General features: G+C 46.3%; 1 protein-coding gene across 3 annotated transcripts in view; it reads right to left on the bottom strand.

The window, feature by feature from the left end:
* JPH3 (junctophilin 3) overlaps positions 1-18648 on the bottom strand; it is a 150527-nt gene that overhangs the window by 51620 nt on the left and 80259 nt on the right. For all 3 annotated transcript variants that reach the window (XM_048870873.2, XM_075118459.1, XM_048870872.2), the window contains exon 3: positions 11721-11845. In XM_048870873.2, the coding sequence (XP_048726830.1) occupies positions 11721-11845 (125 nt within the window). The remainder of the gene's footprint in view (positions 1-11720; positions 11846-18648) is intronic.

The raw sequence follows: 18648 nt of genomic DNA, 5'->3' as shown, positions 1-18648 counted from the left end.
AATGTTCTCAAAGGGGGGCAAGGAGGGGGCAGGAATTCCTCATTGTTTCTCAAGGGGGGGAGTCGGGGATGGGAATTCCCCATTGTTCTCAATGAGAGCTGCTGAGTGCTAAGCACTTTTTAAATATTTGTCCCAAATAAGTTTCCTTTGAGAGCCTTACTGCTTCTTTGCATCTTTTAAGGACAGGTGATCAGTGTGGCAGAAAGACGTAATCTTGGGCCTTCTTAGACCTTGAGCTTGTACCCACCTCAGTCTGCCAAGCCACTGAGCCAGCTCTTCCCCCCGCCCCCCCAAGTGTCCAGATTAATTTGTTTAGATGAGGTTGGGGGTTATCTGGCCAAGCCTAAACAATGTTCTCCATATTGCACATCCAGGCTGCCTGGTTATTGCCGCCCCTTGCGGGAGGTTTAGGTGGACTTGAAACTTCCTTGTAAAGTTGGAGGTCCATTTGGGAAATCCATGCCTGCTGCATTGGGGTAAATAGTGGCTTTCACCCTGTGATGGAGGGTTTCACCCTACTGGAGGCCTCACGGCTCTGCATCACCCTGCCCCAGAATAGAGTAGCGGAGAAGTCCTCCAGGCAGCCTAGAATGGCTGCAGAGAACCAACCAATTGGAGGGGCTACTGGAGCGACCAGTCAAGGGCCAGAAGGGCCATATAAAAGTCAAACAGGTGTGGCGACAGTGTAGTTTCTGTCTGGAGCTTGAAGAGGGAGGACCAGGTGCACTGTTGGCTGGTTGACAGGATTGTGGACAAGTCAGTGTGGACAGGCTGAGCCCAGAACTTGGCCTGACCAGCTGAGGGCAGTAAGACTGAGCCCATGGAGGGCTGCTGAAAGCACACCAGCTGTGGATACCAAGATGTGTCCCAGCTGGATTGTTGAAGAAGGCAGGGACTCTGGGAAGAACCCTTAGAGCTATGGCCCCTTACCAGGGCTGGGGAAAAAACCTGAGACTATACCCTGGAAGGGGGGGACAATGAATGCACCCATGAAAAACTATGCAAGGGATGCTTAATAAGCAATCTCCTGTTCTAGGAGACCTCCTTAATATATCTTTTCCTGTACTGAGTATAATTCTGCTGCCCTTTTATCAGCTCAGTTAAGCCACTGCTCTTTCTCAGTCCCTTGATTAGTGGTTTAAGACAGGTCTCTTTTCTTAATGTGATATTCTCATCTTTAGCCCTTATGTAATATACAGCATGCCAGACGGCTGCACTTTGTGTCCATATTAACCCACTACCCTGGGTAAAAGCATTCAGTTGTTCTCTGAAACATGGGTGTTGCCTTTAAAAGAAACTTGACAGCAGCGCTGTACAATCTTGCCGGTTTGCAGCATCCAAGAATGTTCAACAATTATTATAAGCTAAAATTAGCATTGGAGCATGTGGTATTCCTAGAAGAACCACTGTGAAATTGCAAAAGAGAACACACAACATTCATGTCTGGATTTCAATGTGCTAGCGGACTTGAAGCATCCTTAGCTGGCATTGATCTCTAAAGCCAATGAGCAAAGCACTGAAACGTGCTATGGCCATCTCCTGTCGGGTGACGTTTAACCCTTTGGTTGTTGCAGTTTCAGCAGAGACGTTATGGGTCCTGGAGAGGCCAGGCCTTGATGAAGGGAGGTTGGCAAGGGGGCAGCATGGCAAAATCTTGTGCTGCCATTGCCTGTGCTGTACCCATTCTGGGAATACAGTGGGATCAGACGGAAACTCAGAATCCCTGGTTCAATTCCTGGCTCTGCCACAGACTTCCTGTGTGACCTTGGGCAAGTCACTTAGGCCCAGATCCTCCAAGGTATTTAGGCTCCTGATTTCAATGGAAGTTAGGAGCCTACATACCTTTGGAGGATCTGAGCCTTGATCTCTGTGTCTCAAGGCTTGACTATACCAGCATAGCTGTGCCAGGATAACCCATGCAGTGGAGATGCAGCTGCTACCAATGGCAGGGGTTTTTCTGTCCATATAGGAACACCACCTTTCTGAACAACAGGAGCTAGGTTGACAGAAGCATTCCTCCATGGATCTAGCTGCGTCTGCGCTGAGGGTTAAGTCGGCAGAGGTATGTCATCCAGTGGGGTGGATTTTTCATACTCCTGAGCCACATTGCGACGTTGACCTAAATTTTAAGGGTAGACCTGGCCTGAGTTCTCCATGGGTAAAAAGGGGTTAATAGCATTTCCCTGCCTGACAGGAGGACTGGGAGGATACATGTAGGAGGTGTTTAGGTACTATCAAGATTCCTTCCGCACTCTCAACTCTAGGGTACAGATGTGGGGGCCTGCATGAAAGACCCCCTAAGCTTATTCTTACCAGCTTAGGTTAAAAACTTCCCCAAACTTTGCCTTCTCCTTGAACCCTATGCTGCCACCACCAAGCGTGTTAAACAAAGAACAGGGAAAGAGACCACTTGGAGATGTCTTCCCCCAAGCCCATTACCTCCTTTTTTGGGAAAGGCTTGATAAAAATCCTCATCAATTTGTTCAGGTGAACACAGACCCAACCCTTGGATTTTAAGAACAATGAAAAATTAATCAAGTTCTTAAAAGAAGAATTTTAATTAAAGAAAAGGTAAAAGAATCCCCTCTGTAAAATCAGGATAGTAAATATCCTTACAGGGTAATCAGATTCAAAACACAGAGAATCCCTCTCGGCAAAACCTTAAGTTACAAAAAGACACAAAACCAGGAATATACATCCCATTCAGCACAGCTATTTTACCAACCATTAAACAAAAGGAAATCTAACGCATTTCTAGCTAGATTACTTACTAACTAACAGAAGTTCTGAGACTGCATTCCTGATCTGTTCCTAGCAAAAGCATCACACAGACAGACAGACCCTTTGTCGTCCACCTCCACACACATTCCCCCCCCCCCCTCCAGCTTTGAAAGTATCTTGTCGTCTCATTGGTCATTTTGATCAGGTGCCAATGAGGTTATCTTAGCTTCTTAACCCTTTACAGGTGAAAGGGTTTTGCCTCTGGCCAGGAAGGATTTTATAGCACTGTATGCAGAAAAGTGGTTACTCTTTCCTTTATATTTATGACAGGTACCATTGTGATGGGACATGCATACAAAGCTGTCCACCTGGCACCTTTGACCAGCACTGCTTTCACTTTTTAATAAAATGATGCCCTCCACAGTTCCTAATGGTTGCTGATCAAGTATCCTGAGGGATGCTAACTACACTGAAAGGAATTCCACCATGGGGACTGAATGCTGGCCTACAAGAACAAAAGGGCATTTCACCTCAAGTTCACTAGCTCAATCCCAGCTGGCCTAGATCAGGGAGGTATAATAAAGCCCTGCGTAGTTTGGGTCTTAGCACTAGCCAGGTCACTCACAACTTCCAGTAACAGCAGAGAGAGAGCGCCATGGGGCAATGGAAGAGACTACCAAACGGACGGGGAGGGGAGCATGCTGTTGGGTGGAGACAGGGCATCCCCTCCTGTGCAGGCTGCAGGGATGTATTTGTTTAACATTCTGTGATACTTTACAGAGCTTTAACTAGACAGGAGCCTGCGGCCTCCTCTCTCAAGGAAGCACCACGGCACGTTCTAGGCTGCTGTAGCAGACTATGTGCCCGTCTGTCAAGCGCCTGTGTCTGACTGGAAGACGCTGCAGTTAAGTTGCATTACATCAAGTCACATGCTGGGACTTCACAGTCCTGAGAGGTGGCCAGGTGTCCTGCCGCACCAGCAATGCAGTGCGTAGCAGCTGGGCTTTGAGGGAGGGGCAAGCGAGGGACCCGGGTCCCACACCAATGCTTGGAGGCATAAGTGAGAAGTTGGTACCATTCCACAGCCTTGTCTCTGGAGGTTTCACAGCCCAGGAATGTCCCCTTCACTTCCATGTCTCTTTATATCAGTAGATCTAGTGAGAGGCTAACCTTGGGTGGCTCTCAAGGGTGGGAACTTCCTTCCCCCCATCCCCAAGTTCAATCTTAATCCCAAATTCTAGGGCTTCCTCCAGCCCCAGTTGTGTCCTCTTTGTTGCCTAAACCTAAACCAAACCCCTCATCCATGCCCACATCATCCCCTGTCTTGGCTCTTGCCCCATCCTTGGCTCTGGCAACCCCATAGCCTCCTCCAGTTCATTCAAAACCCAGCTGTTGAGATCATCACTTCGTTACCCCCCTGCCCTGAATCCCTCCACTGGCTCCCCCTTTTCCCACCGTATCTAGCTCAAGTTTCTTGCCCTTACCCTGGGCCCCTCTCTGTGTATCTGCTCTTGTGGCTCATTGAGTTGTCCCTGCCCAGCCTCCCCGACCCTCTCATCTGCTTCACCCACAAGCGTCTTGGCACCTTCTTTCCCACCACCGCTGAAATGTTGAATATCCTCACCCAGCTGCTCTGTCCTTTAAATCCCTTCCCAGAGCCACCGCTCCTGTGGCGTCTGCAGCTTCCTATGGACCCGTATGACATTTTCATCATCACCCTTATCTCCCTTTCCTCCATCCCTTCTCCTGCTTGTCACACTCGCTTGTCCCACAGTGGACTGTAAGCTCTCCCATTCTCGTATGTGCAGGTGCAGAACCCTTCACTTCAAGGTCCTGATTGGTTCATTTGATGCTACCACAATACAGATTCCTGACCTCCTCGCTAAATCCAACCTACCCAGATAACAATTGCCATGATCTGCTTTCCCATAGAAACTCTTATTCCATGCCAGCTCTCCTCCCCAGCCCTATATAGCACCCCCATGAGACAACTGCAGCCTGCCAGTCTCCCATCCACTCACCTGCTAGGGACCTTTGCTGCAATTCCCCCTCTCCCCAAGCCAACTGCTTCATTCTGCCCCCATGGCTGGTTCCTACATCACACCCCAATGCTGTGACCCCACATTTCCATGGGTGCCTGAAAACAGCAAGGCAGGGCTCTAGTGTTGGGTTAAGTGACAGTGATTTTGGACTTTTAAGGGAAAGAAGAGGGGAAATGTAAGAAGAGGCAATCAGGCTAGCTGTAGAAAGGGGAGGGAAGCCTTTTACAGATATTTTGTTTTGTATTTAAAAAGTTCAGTTCAGACAATAACAAATAATATCACACATTTCTGTAGCACATTTCACCTTAAAGAATCCCAAAGCCCTAGGTAAATAGAGGGATCACCTCATCACTGGAATGCAGCCACCTCTGAGGTAGAATGTGGCCACTGTTTCACAGTGGCTTTGTTACACAACACGTTACACAACCAACTGAGAACACAAAGTGGAGTAGAATGCCAGCTCCCTCTGTAAGTGCAGGGGGACTTCTCGGGAGAATGTAATGTAAGTTAGAAGTAGGCCAGGGCACTGCCTGCCTGCCCTTTCGAAAAGGGCAGAAGGCTCTTCAATGAGCACTCCTGTAAGGGACCTTCCATTTTACGTTTTTTCCAATATTACAGGGCCAAGAAACCCTACCAACATCCCCTCCTGCATCACCTTGCTTTCTCTTGAGGATTCCCATCCAACGCCTGACCCCGCTCAGCTTGTGAATGCTGACCAGTTCACACCCTGAGGTTACAGAGCTGCAGGTAGGACAAGTAGCCAGACTGAGATGCACACTCCTGGCTTTTATCTGCCTGAATTGTTCAGCAGACACTTCCAGGTTTCATACCATATAGTTCATGGCATGAACTTGGCTGGGGTGTGTGGTTTTTTAATGCGTTCTAAGTGGAAACTAACACACACACACCCACCAATAGCAGACACACAAACCCCAGCACAAATCAAACAGCAGATCCCTGCTAAGAAACTAATAAAAAAATCTATTACCTAAAAAGTCTTTTTTCAAGAGGCAATGTTAAAAAGGAAATGTCTCTTAGCAATAGGAGATGTAGATACTGAATATCTCAGGGTTGAAAAAGCCCCTGGGAGTGGGAAGACCTGTTAAAAAGCTCAGCTCTCTGATAGACGAATTGCAACTCTGAAAGGAAGTGATAACCCGGCGGGATATTTCAGTCAGATCCGCATTTCTCACAAAACAGACATGGTCCCTTTATTGAGTTTTCTTGCTTACTTTCTAAGTGGTTCTGTCCACAATGCAAGCCCCTCTCTGGCTAGCAAAGGGAAATACACCACAGTAAATATTCAGGGTGCAGGCATGCGTGTGTTTGTGTCAGGGTGGGTCTGGCCCATAACCCCAGCACACAGAACTGGAAGGGACCTCTTAGGTCCTCCAATCAAGGCCCTGCTATCCCAGGCAACCCTCTCCTATAATCCCACTCATAAATGTATCAAGCTCCATCTTAAAACGAGTTTGGTTGTTTGCCTCCACTCCTGTTGGAAGGATGTTCCAGAACCTCACTCCTCTGATGGATAGCAAGGGACACAGATCCAGAACCCATCTTACTGATGGATTAAAACTAAACACATTCTGATTTTGGGACCAGTCAGATTTATATCCAGATTTCAAACCCCACCTCCCACATTCAGGGGCATTCATATGAGCTCATTACAGACACTCAGATTGGCATCCATAATTAAGGTCTAGGAGGTTATTTCATGCTCCTTGCCATTTGGAAGTGCATGGAATGTACAGAATGGATACATGGAGAGGGGTACAGATGTCAAGGATGCTGGCTTGACATCGTGTAAACCTGGGGTAGTGGGGGAGGTTCCTGGAAAGACAGAGAGGAAAATGGTCAGAAATGTTTCAGGGCAAAGACAGACAGATGCATACAGTAAGAACAAAGGAACGACAGTGAGGAGTGAATAATCAAACGCCTGCTGTACTTAAGTGAGGAGCAGATGCTGAATGCCAGCCCCATCCTACAAACGTGTCTGAGCCAAACCCACTGCTCAGTAAATCTGACAGATGAACCAATTGGGGGGGGGGGGCAGGAGGAGGGGTGTTTTTTAATAGCACGAAAATAAAGCATTTGAACTTGAAAAGCAGGGACAGTGAGGAGACCATGAGTAGCGTCTCAGAGCAGCCAGTCACTTGGAGGGGAAAAAATTCTTATACCTCTAGGGTCAGGTTCTCGAAACAGCTCTATCCCCTCTGTGCCATTCTGGTGGCACAAAGGACTCGGAACCTGTCTGCATCTCTCCAACCATGGATCCCCTCCCTTCTCCTCCCTAGAGTATCTGGGTCCCATGCCAGCCTTTCTGTGGTGCCTAGTGTAGGGGGCATGCTGGGCTTGAGAAGGGGGCAGGAGAAGGCTGTGGCTGGAGCACATCGTGCTTCAGCAATTCCCAGCTAGCAGATGGCTCCCAGGGGTTCACGCCAGCCAGCATATATTACAGGAGCCCCTCTGGGCCATGGCTGGCATAGAACAGCCCCAGGTTTAGGGAGCCACAACTGGCCCCCTTATGGTCTCCTTTCCCCTTTGCTGCTCTCAGTGGAAACCAGGCAAAGCAGACAGCCATCCTTAGACCTACAGCACCAGCTGAATACTCCATGCTGCATGAGAGTACAGGAGATGTGGCTCCGGGGGCACTGAACAGGTCCTTTTCTTCCCCTCCTTTTCCAGTTCCAGACTAACCTACTCCGAAGGGACACTCCAATATCCACCCTGCTGGTATCACCACGCCAAACAAAGAATCTCACTGGAATATGGGAGTCTCATACAGGGGCAGGGTAAGGCCAGAGACTCTTTTTTAATCATACTGCATAGGTTTGTGAAGCTTTAAATCTGTATAGTTATTTTATAACCAATGGGGTCTGGAAACAACCTGAGACTTAACCTTGACATGTGATGGAAGGAAGACAGAGCATAATGTGGGAATGTTTAACGGGGAGGAGGGAACGGGGGGCTGTAGGTCTCTCTGTGTATTTCTCCTGATCCCTTACGGGGAACTCTGAAAATGACAATCGGGTTTTTAAATCCTCTATTCGAATTTGGTAGAGAACTATATCCCTATCTAACAGATGGCCTACCCCTTTAAGGTCTGTTAGTCCTGCCCTGCTACACCTGTGCAGGGTGGGACTTAAAAGGAAGCCCAGCAGTGGCCAGCTGGCTAAAAAGAGGAGCAGATGGTGGTGAGAGGGTCAGAGGCAAACACAAGCCAGGCAGAGAGAGGCATGTGGAGGACTCTAGGCAGGAAAACCTGGGAGGGGTTGCTTGTGAGAGAGAGCAACCCCAAGGGGTTGAGGGGAGGATGAAAAGGACAGGATGTAAACTGAGTCCAAAGTGTGCTCAGGGGAGTGCTTGAATTAGAGAAGAGAAGACAGCCCCCTTGGGGAAGAGGAGCTGGGCCTTGCTGGAGATGGGCAAAAAGTTTGTGTTTTGTTTTTGGAACTGGATACCCTGGAAGGGGTGGAATTTTGTTAATACCTTAGCTGAACGGCCAAGTCATTGTGGGGAAACTGAGGCAGAGATGCTGTAGGGCCACCCCAGGCCATGGGGGGGGGGACTCTGGAGGTGGTAACCCTGTTGTACCCTGCCATATGGGTTGGCTATGGTTATTCTCTCTATAAAAGCGACACAGTCAACCTGAAATATATCTATTAAGAAAAGTAGTACAAATCGCTATCAGAGACCCCTGACAACTTTTGTGGGTTTACAACCCCATTTGCCTGCTTTTAAAAATGTCTCCATCTCCCTTGTTGCTGTGTGAAACAACAGAGTGACTAAAGAAATGGACTATGTACAAATGCCCAGTGTGACCACATTAAAAATACAGAAAATATTTTCTTGCTCTAATTTCTTTTGGTTATGGTCATTTGAGAGGTTAGCAGGCAGAAACGTTTTCAGGCCAGCACTGTGATTTTAAGTTGATGGTGCCCCTTTAAATTCAGTTGGGGTTCTATAGAAATTTCTCTAGAGGCCTAAAGTTCCATCTTAATTTCTATAGAATTTTCCACATAACGAGTGCATTAAGCTAATGCTTAGCCCCAAAGCAATGGAGAAATCTCAGATCTGGGCACCTTAATGTTTATGTCTATATAACCCTTGGGTTATGTAACATTTCCATTGTCACCTTGCCCTCAACCAGCAAGCATCATGCCTGTGAATATATTTCTATCCTCAGCTGGAAAAGTCCTCCTGGGGTCATTCCTAGACCATCTTCCTGCCATACAAGGATTTTCCAATACACAAATCTTTGAAATGTTTTATGTAATGTCCTTCTAACAGACTGATGCATGATAGCACTGGGAAGGGCTTCCTGGGGCCATCTAAGGTAGCCAAACATGTGATCTCAAGGAGCGCTCATCAGGGCGGTTTCCCTGCAGAAAGGGACTGTGGCTGTTGATTGTTACTAGTATAATAACGAGGATAATATCGTACATTTATATGGTGTAGCTCATGCTTAAGCATGCCAAAGAAGTCACAAATTTTACCTAGTGTGGGCAAAAGACACTCCCAGTGTAACTCTGTGGAATCACACGAGGGATGAATTCAGCTTTCTCTCTCTAGATGAGAATCATGTCAGGCACCAGTGAAATGCAGCCACCTCTTGAGTGGCACAGGTAAGTGGTTCTACCGCTCGCAGCAACAATGGAAAGTGAAGATGAATTTCACATCCAGCTGAAACAATGTGAGAACATAGGAAAATATATGTACTCAAATTTGAATTTGGCCAGGCCGCAACAGCTAGCCGTCCCAACACTTATGAAAAGCACCATGGATCCTTGATGACTCCAACAAGTGGATGGAACATGTTGTCCTAAAGATGGCACAGCCCCTTAATGCCACACTGGGGCACAGACTCAGGGAGACTAGCACCAACGTAATGAGTCACCAACATCAGACACTGAAGCAATTAGGATGCATGAGTAACCTCCGATTGAAGAGCTTGAGAAAAACTGGTGGTAGCAGCCTTCTCATGAGAGTGTAGTCTGCTAAAATGTTTGAATAATACCATTCACCTATGTTAATCAATGCAGTTTAGTCTTAGATCTTCCCAACTACCCCCACTTATACCTGTCCCCCTCCTACTCTCTGATGCGCATGCACACACTTGAAGGGAATGATCTGCCTCTGGAACTTTTGTGGCCTAATATGGCCCTGCCTGGCTTTATTTTTATTTGGGGCTTGGCTTTGCTTTCTCATGAGCCTTACATGAGATCAACCCTGTTGTCCATAAATACCCTGCAGTTTCACAGCCCTGACAAATTTCATACTACGATGGGTAAAACTTTGGACAAAACATCAAGCAGCAAAGTAGTGCCCAGAGGAAAACAAGCTGCTTTCAAGCCTGGTTTTACAGTAAGCTGAGCTGATGCTCCCTCATCATGCTGGCTGCTGAACTGCCTCTGACAGAACTTCTGCTCCTAGCATCAGACCAGGCACCAAATGAGAAACCACATTCCATGCACATACAGACCTATATGCACAAACCCTCTCTTTGCTGTGTCTGATACACAAACCCCCTTTCACAGATTCAAACACACAATTACACATAGTCACCAATGGACACACACATGCAATACTACTATCTAATCCTTTTATAATGCTTCTCATCAGTAAATATCAAAGCACTTTTCAAACGAGGTCAGTATCCTTATTCCCATTTTATGGATGGGAAAACTGAGGCACAGAGCAGTGAGTTGCCTAAGCTCACCCAGCTGGTCAGGGACAGAGCCAGGAATATAATCCAGGTTTCCTAGTCCCACTCCAATGCCTCTATCCACTAGACTACACTACTTATGATGCACATGATCATTCACCTGTGAACCCAACCATCCTCCAACCCATATATTTATAGGGAAAGGAGGAAGAAGTTAAACAAAACAGCAACGTTCCCAACCCCTCATGAGTCAGGTTCAAGAAACATGAGCTTGGCTTAAAAATCAGAAGATTTAAAAAAAATAAAATAAAAAATAAATGTTGAGCTAGAAACTTACTTTTTTTTAAATGAAAGTTGAGATTTTCATATGACTCCAAAAGCTGGAGTTTTAAGTAAAATTATTGCAAGACTCATGATAAAATTGTGAGTTGGTAACACAAAAGTGGCACCCCACTGAATGCAGGTGGAGAACAGCTGCATCCTCACAAGAGCATTGAAATTCACGCATCAATGATGGGGTGGGGGTGAAGTCTAAGGCCATGGGTGGGTCTTCCTAGCTGATCTGTTTCTCTACGGCTTTATCATTTTAGAGCCTGCTTTGACTGGGTGACTCTCAAAGGGCTGGGAGGGGCAGACAGCCCCAGAGCCAGGTGCTGCACAAGTCTAATGTCTTTGAAAAAGCTGTATCTGTTCTTGGCTGTCCTCACATTGGATCACAATCTGAGCTGAGCAGGGTTGGGTGGAACAATATTTTGGAAAGCCTAAAGAGGCAGGTCAGGTTCAAGGAGTTGAAAGGAGAAAGCATGTAAGGATTGGCTCAGTGATGAAACAGGAGCATGGGAGTAAGATCAATAATTGACATAGACCCAGGTGCAGGGCTGGTTCTAGAATCCCAGTCTGTGGGGGCAAGTGGGTATTTTGGGGGCCCAGGATGTTGCAATTTAAAAAACAACCAACGTTCCAGGAGTCGGTGGGACTAGTTAGACCCCTGAAAAATCTTGCATTATAAGAGTTTTAAAAAGTAAAATTTGGCTACTGTGTCAGTATTTTGTCACTGTCACTTCTACTACTTAATGCTGACTAACTTTGTACAAATTTTGGCTAGTTTGGGGGCCCTTGAAGATTATTGGGGTGGGGGCAAACTTCCTCTTTGTCCCCCTGTAGCTCCAGGCCGCCCTGTCCCCGAGAACCCCCAAAATGCCCCTATGCATTGTACCATTCAACACATGCACGCACACACACAATGAAGTCATCTAGGGAGACTGGCCGGCTCTGCAGTGCAGACTGACCGTTTTCCCTGTGTTGGAAGGAAGGCGAAAACTCTTTGGCAGTGATCCTGGCAATCCGAGCTTCCTCCTGAGCTTTCTGCGCTGCTGTCACAGCTGCGTCTGCTTTAGCCCTGGAGTGGGAAGTCCTGCAAGAGAATGAGCGACAAAGACTAATTAGGTACCTCAGTTATTCAAGTGGGAAAGAGGTGTCATTCAAAGAGCTGCAGCAGTAGCAATGATCATTGCCATCCTAGCTCAGAGCCCCCTTCCTCCCTACCCCGACTAGTTACCTAGCTAAACACAGAGCTTTTCTTCTGGTCTAGGCACCAGCCCTGGGACTGTTCGGTGCCCTGCGGGTGTCCAATGTTCTTGAACCTGTTTCTTCAAGAGAGACCTCACACGGCAAACAGATCAGCCCCGTTTGGAGCTTCAAAAGCCACGCTTTAATGGGAACCTCTCCCCCTTAGACAGCCCCTACTGTAACCTTTTGTCAGGGTTTTGCTGTGGCAGTTGTTTGCAGCAAAGGAATTAGTCTGTTTGAAAATATTGGGTATTAAATGTGCACTAAGAACTCGGTCCTTTGAAGTGCTGAGGAACTCCAGGCCATGCAAAGAGCCTTCAGCTTGCCCGGAAAAGACGGGCATGCTCAGCCTCTCCAGGAGGCACTCAGTGCTTGCCACCCCTAAAACAGATGGGCTGATGCTGAGTTGGGAAACAGACAATCAACTGGCTAATGAGCATTCTGAGCAGTAACACTGATGCACAAACCTGACCAAAACTCCTTCATCTCCGAATCAAAACCCGTGGGTCACCTCAGCCTGAGCAGAATTATCCCCTGAAGTCACTAGTTAGAAAACAGGTGCTTTCTGTGGGAAACTTTGACTTTGGGGCAAAAGGTTGTCAGCTGAAAACTTTTAGTGGAAAAGCCAAAGTTTCAGTTGGCGATACCACCATGGTGCTTCGTGGGAGCTGTAGCTGGAGGGTGGGGGCACGACAACAGCTAGGTGAAGTTTTTTGGACAAATATATTTCACCAAAAAATTCAGTTTAGGTCACAGGTAGTTTTGCTCGAATTTGGGTTGAATTTGCCAAATAGTTTCAGCTGGGGGAGAAAAAAAGAAAGTTGTTTTGGGTCAAACAAAAGACAACACCGACCCAAAATGAACTTTTTCCCAATTTTCATTTTGTTTCATTTAGGGTTGTTGGTTTTTTGTTTTTGTTTTTGGTTTTTTTTGCAGTGGGGGCAGGAAAGCGTTAAGCCTCTTTAAAAAATAATTATTATTCATTCACTCTACTCAGGATCCCATTCTCTACAGGCTGAGCTCTCTAGCTGGAGTACATCTCCCATGGTCTCTTCTCTTGAGCCAATATGGAGTCCTTGGCCATGGTGCACCATGGGAGATGTAGTCTGGCTGGGGAATCTCACCCATAAAAAAGATTAGGGGCAGCAGGCACACAAACTACAGCTCCCATGAGGCACCAAGGCAGCACTTCTGAATCAATTTTTTTTTTTTTTTTTGGTTTTTGGCCAAAAAGATCAAAAAGTTCACTTTTGATTGAAAAATTGAAATTTTCCATGAAAAGCAGTTTTCACAAAATCTTGTATTTCATCAAACACAAATCTCCACTGAAAGGCAGTTGGCAATGAGTTTTCAACCAGCCCTACCTACTGTACCTTTTTATAGGTCATTATCAATCCATGTTTTTAAAGTCTCAAGTCCTGGACATAACACTCCTTCCCTTGGGGGACTTTTCTACTGACTAATTGTTCTTGCAGTGTTCCCGGTAGCCTACATTTTTCTTAATTTCATCCCATTGCTTGGAGTTGCTTGCCCTTCTACAATCCCTCCTTGTCCTTGCTGTATGCATCCTTTGACTAATGGTAAACCATTATCCTACCACGCCCCACTCAGCCAAGCTATAGATGTACCCTTAAAAAATGTTAGTGCCTAGACACTCGGGTAAAGGGAGCACTGCCAATAGACTGACTCTTCTCCACACCCCAGTCAGTCCCTCCAGCTCCTTCAATCATTTTTGTTGCTGATCTCTGATTTCCCTCTAAGTTTTCCAAATCTGTCACTGCAAGTGCCCAGAACTGAGTGCAGTGCTCTGACAAACTCATTTACATAGAAAATAAGAATATAGAATCATAGAATATCAGGGTTGGAAGGGACCTCAGGAGGTCATCTAGTCCAACCCCCTGCTCAAAGCAGGACCAATCCCCAACTAAATGGCAATAGGATACATTCTACACAATATAGTTTAAAAAAACAAGTACTAAGTGTACTCAAAATAAATGTCTGGGTTTTTTTGTGTGTGGTCAGTTATTTGAGTCCAGGCTAGAAGGTACTATTGCTATGCACCTACATCTGCAATCATTCTGTCACAGCAGGGTACTGTGTAATAATATCAGCATGATGCATAACTGCAGAAAGCAGCGCAGACCTGTCGCTTGTTGACACATTCTGTTTCTTTCACAGGTGCCAGGTTTAGATAAATTGGCTCCACTGGAGTAGCTGATGGCATTGATATGACTAGTTCCTAAAGTGTTATTTAAGGTGGCAGTGCGAGAGTAGTGGAGATGACACTGATATAGGGAGACCAGATGTCCCGATTATTATCAGGACCAGCCCGATAGCAGGGGCTTTGTCTTCTATACACACTATAGCCCCCCCCCCCAAAAGCCCTGGTGCATGGAGGGCATCACTATGGCCAGTTCCTTAAGGGCTATTTTCCACAGATTCATAAATTAAAAGGCAAGAAGGGACCACCGTTGTCTGGTCTGACACAGGCATAGGACTTCCCTGAGCTAATTCCTGTTTGAACTAGTGCATAGATTGTTTAAAAAAAAAAGAAAATCCAATCTTGATTTAAAAACTCTCTGTAATGGAGAATCCACCATAACCCTTGGTAAACAGTGAGGGTAATTAACCATTGGAACAATCTTGTGGTTTATTTCCAGCCTGAATTTGTCTAGCTTCAACTTCCACCCACTGGATCTTCTTGGACCTTTTGTCTGCTATATGGAAGAGCCCATTACCACAATTTTGTACCCTGTGTAGGCGCTTATAGATTGTGATCAAGGCACCCAATATAAGGCGTGTATTTGAATCCTTAGGTCATTCTTGTGGTTCTTCTCTGACCCCTCTCCAATTTAAGGTGCTGCAGCGGCAGTAGTTCTGATAATATGTATATGGCCAATTCCCATACAGTTTCTCAAATATATAAACTCCTTTTAAAAAGTGCTGTAGAAGAAAACAAACGTTCTTGGCCTTTGGTCTCTGGAAGAGCGATTAAAATACTTGCTTTGACGAGTGCAGCATTTTACACTCTGCCTCCTACAACATTCTTCAGAGAGCAAGCAAGACACCCAAAGAATGACTCTGTTCTTGGTGCCTGTTAGTGATGGTGCATGAAACAGACAGGGGACAGTTTGACTTCATCAGCTAGTTTGACCTCAGGGTGCAAGGAGGCAAAACCAATGCAATCAACTGAGTAAAGATGACACAGACAGAATGTGTGCAAAGATCACCAACGTTCTGCTTTCCCTTCCAAAGGGATTGCGCCAGAGGAGCTCAGAATGCAGAGCTCAGCAGATGCTGGGCTCCTGTCTGTCTCAGAGCTCAACATTGGCAAGATTACCATTTTTAACTCCACACACAGCCTAATTCAGCAGGGCACTGCCAGCCGAGGTCTTGCTCCAGAAACTGCAGGGCACAATGAGCAAGCTTTCTCCTTCACTGGTGCCAGGCCTTAGAAGGAAGCCGGCTCCAGGCTGTGCCCAGCCACCTGCTGGAAAACTAGAACTCAGCAGGAATCCAGTTCAGCACACTGGAGAAATTTAGAGTCCAAAAACATGCAAACTGTAATCACACGCTATTTGGATGGGTCCCTTTGGGGTTTCATACATGCCTATAGCTAGGCTTGGAAGGATTAGCTTTTTCTCAGTAAATGTTGCTAAATGGTGATTTTGCTGTACACACACAAACTGAGAAAAAACATTTCCATCTATACTAATAGACATTGACAGGAAAATTAAGAAAAATGCTACTTGAGAACTTATCCTTAAATCAGACTCAATATTTACTTTGTATATTTTTGACATGTGATGTTGACAAGTAGTGTTTTAATCATTAAAAGGCGTTAACTGTTTGAATCGCAATATCTACTGTTACTAAAGATTGTCTGACCCCCCCTCATAATTTCCTGCAACTGTGAAATTTAAATTTAAAAAAGCGAAAATATAACCCTCAATATTAGCTGCTAGATTCACCAGAAATAAAAATTCTAGATCTAGCTTACAGTCAGGATACTGGTCAGCTCTGGGTAGCTGCCTGGGTAGGGAAACTCCCAGGTGCCATTGCCTGATATACGTGGTGGTGGTGTTTCATTTGGGTGCTTTTCCATCTGTGTCAGTATTGAACCAGTACTCCATAATGTCCTGGTCCAAAAGTGTGGACTGAGCTTCTGGAGGACCACCACAGACACCTCCACTTTGCATTCCAAGTGTAAAGTGCACATCTTGAATAAAAACACACAGCGCATCATCCCCAAAAGTATCCACACAGGCTCTCCCTGGAGGAAGGACTACATGTGACAGAGGCTTGTGTTTACCAAACCCCTGAGATGAAGAGTGCATCTACATTGTGATAAAAACCCCACGGCACCAAGCCACAGAGCCCAGGTCAGCTGACTTTGGCTTAGGCTGCAGGGTTAAAAATTGCAGTGTAGATGTTCAGACTGAAGCCTGGGCTCTGAGAGTCTCCTCCCCAAAGGGGTCTCAGAGCCCAGGTGCCAGGCCAAGCCTGGATGTCTACACTGCAATTTAATAGCCTTGCAGCCTGAGTCCCACAGCTAACTTGGGCTCTGAGACTCAGTGCCATGGATTTTTTTTTAATCAGTGTATATGTACCTCAAGAGTCTCCTAGAATTGTAGGACTGGAAGGGAACTCGAGAGGTCATCTGGTCCAGTCCCCTGCACTCCTGGCAGTGGTAGATGAAGGGTATAATGTGCATATTGGGTGGTTTACATTTGGGATTCCTTTGGAGTGAGATATAAATATATCAACTTACACTATTATGTTAGAAAATAAGGACTAGAGACCAGTCTTTGATAGTAAGTAAAGTTCATCATTTTAACTTTTATTATTACAGTACTGACTAGAGTCCATGATCAGGACCCTGTTGTGCTAGGCACTGTACTTATAACCTATGTACATATTGGTCCCAGCCCAAAAGAGCTACCATATAAGTAACAGACCTATAGCATACAAAGGGTTGGATCCTCAGCTGATCCAAATTCATATACCTCCACAAAGGATCTGTTTGAATTCACGCTGGGTGAGGATCAGCCCTGTAGTCGATTGTCATATCACACTGAGGGCAGATGGTGTCTGGCTAGCCTTGGGATAAAATGCCTGTAGTTGCACTGACAACTGGAGGCTGATTTTCAGTCCAAGGTGCAGTCGTTTTCCTTATGCCCTAAAACCTTGGCTGCTATTTATTAATCATATTTATTTATTAAATCATTATTAGTTCTATAGCACCAGCTGTGAGCCAACCACTGTTGAGACAAGTCTGAAGACATGGCTATTCCCTCAAAGATCTCGTAGTGCAGATGTGATGCTACCAAAGAAAGATGATTCAGCCAGGAAGTTTAACAAGGCACTTGTTAGTTCCATTATATTTGTCCAGAGTGTTGATGTTCTTTAAATATATATACTCGCCTCTCTTCTAACTCTTCTTAGAGGCGAGGATTAAGGTTTGTAGAATTTATGCCTGCCTGCCACACACAATTGTCAATATACAGTTTGCGGCTCTATTGCATCTCTTGAGAGAACTGTTGCACTTTACTTGCAGATGTTTTCAGAGCACATGCTGTTTTATTGTTTGCCCCCTGAATCTTTTGAGACTAAAAACCCCCCAAAAGGCCTCTCCTCTTGTCCTGCTGTTGTGTCCTTCATAATTGTCTAAATTAGGAGAGGGTAGTTTTACAGAGCAGTAAGTTAAAGGCGGGATCGAGAGCCCATGAGAATCTATTCTGGGCCCTGATCTTGCTTCCATTCATTCTTTGCAATCACACCTATATTATGGTCAAGCAAACACCCAGGCACAACAATGGGTTTAAGTAACATTACATTGTGTCTGCAATTAGCTACTGCCAGGGAATGCAGGGTCTTGGACCAGTGCTGCGTGATGTCCATTGACATCAGAGCACTCGGGAACTCCCATTCACTCCAAGGGGACCCCACAGAATGGAAGGGGAGACTCATGGAGGACTGCAGACTTGGGGCTCTGCTTGGTGCACCTGGGGTGGGGTTCAGAGGTCGCAATATGGTAAATTTCTGCTCCCCTGACCCTACAGGCCAAACCAATGCCAGTCAAAGTGGACACTGAGGGCATGTCTACACTGCAATTAAAAACCTGCAACTGGCCCATGCCAGCTGACTTGGGCTCGGGCTGTGGGCCTGTTTAATTGCGGTGTAAACACTCAGGGTGGAGCCAGGGCTCTAGGACCCTGCAAGGTGGGAGGGCTGCAGCCTGAGCCTGAACGTCTACACTGCAACTAACCAGCCCCTTAGCCCAAGTCTCAGGAGCTTGAGTCAGCTGACACGGGCCAGCCACAGGTGTCTAACTGCAGCGTAGATATACGTTGGGATGCTCTAATGTCAGGTGGAAAGCCCTCAAGGCTGCCACCAGCCAGAATCCCAAGTGCACAATGTGGTCCAGCTATTCCCCTGACATGCCCCACAACACATCCTTCATAGAAGAGAGGATGGAGAATGGGTGGCATAGAACCAGCTACACCAGCTTTATGTCACTGTGGGATTCCCCTCCATCAGGGAAATCACAGGTCCAGGGCCTCAGTCTGGGCTGAGGACCTGGCCCCTCTGTCTGTGGTAACCTGTACTGCTTTGACCTGAGGGTTTGGGTGGGAGAATGCAGCACAG

The sequence above is a fragment of the Caretta caretta genome, chromosome 12, assembly GCF_965140235.1.
Source record: "Caretta caretta isolate rCarCar2 chromosome 12, rCarCar1.hap1, whole genome shotgun sequence".
Lineage (NCBI taxonomy): Eukaryota > Metazoa > Chordata > Testudines > Cheloniidae > Caretta > Caretta caretta.
This window is presented reverse-complemented; position numbering and strand designations above follow the sequence as displayed.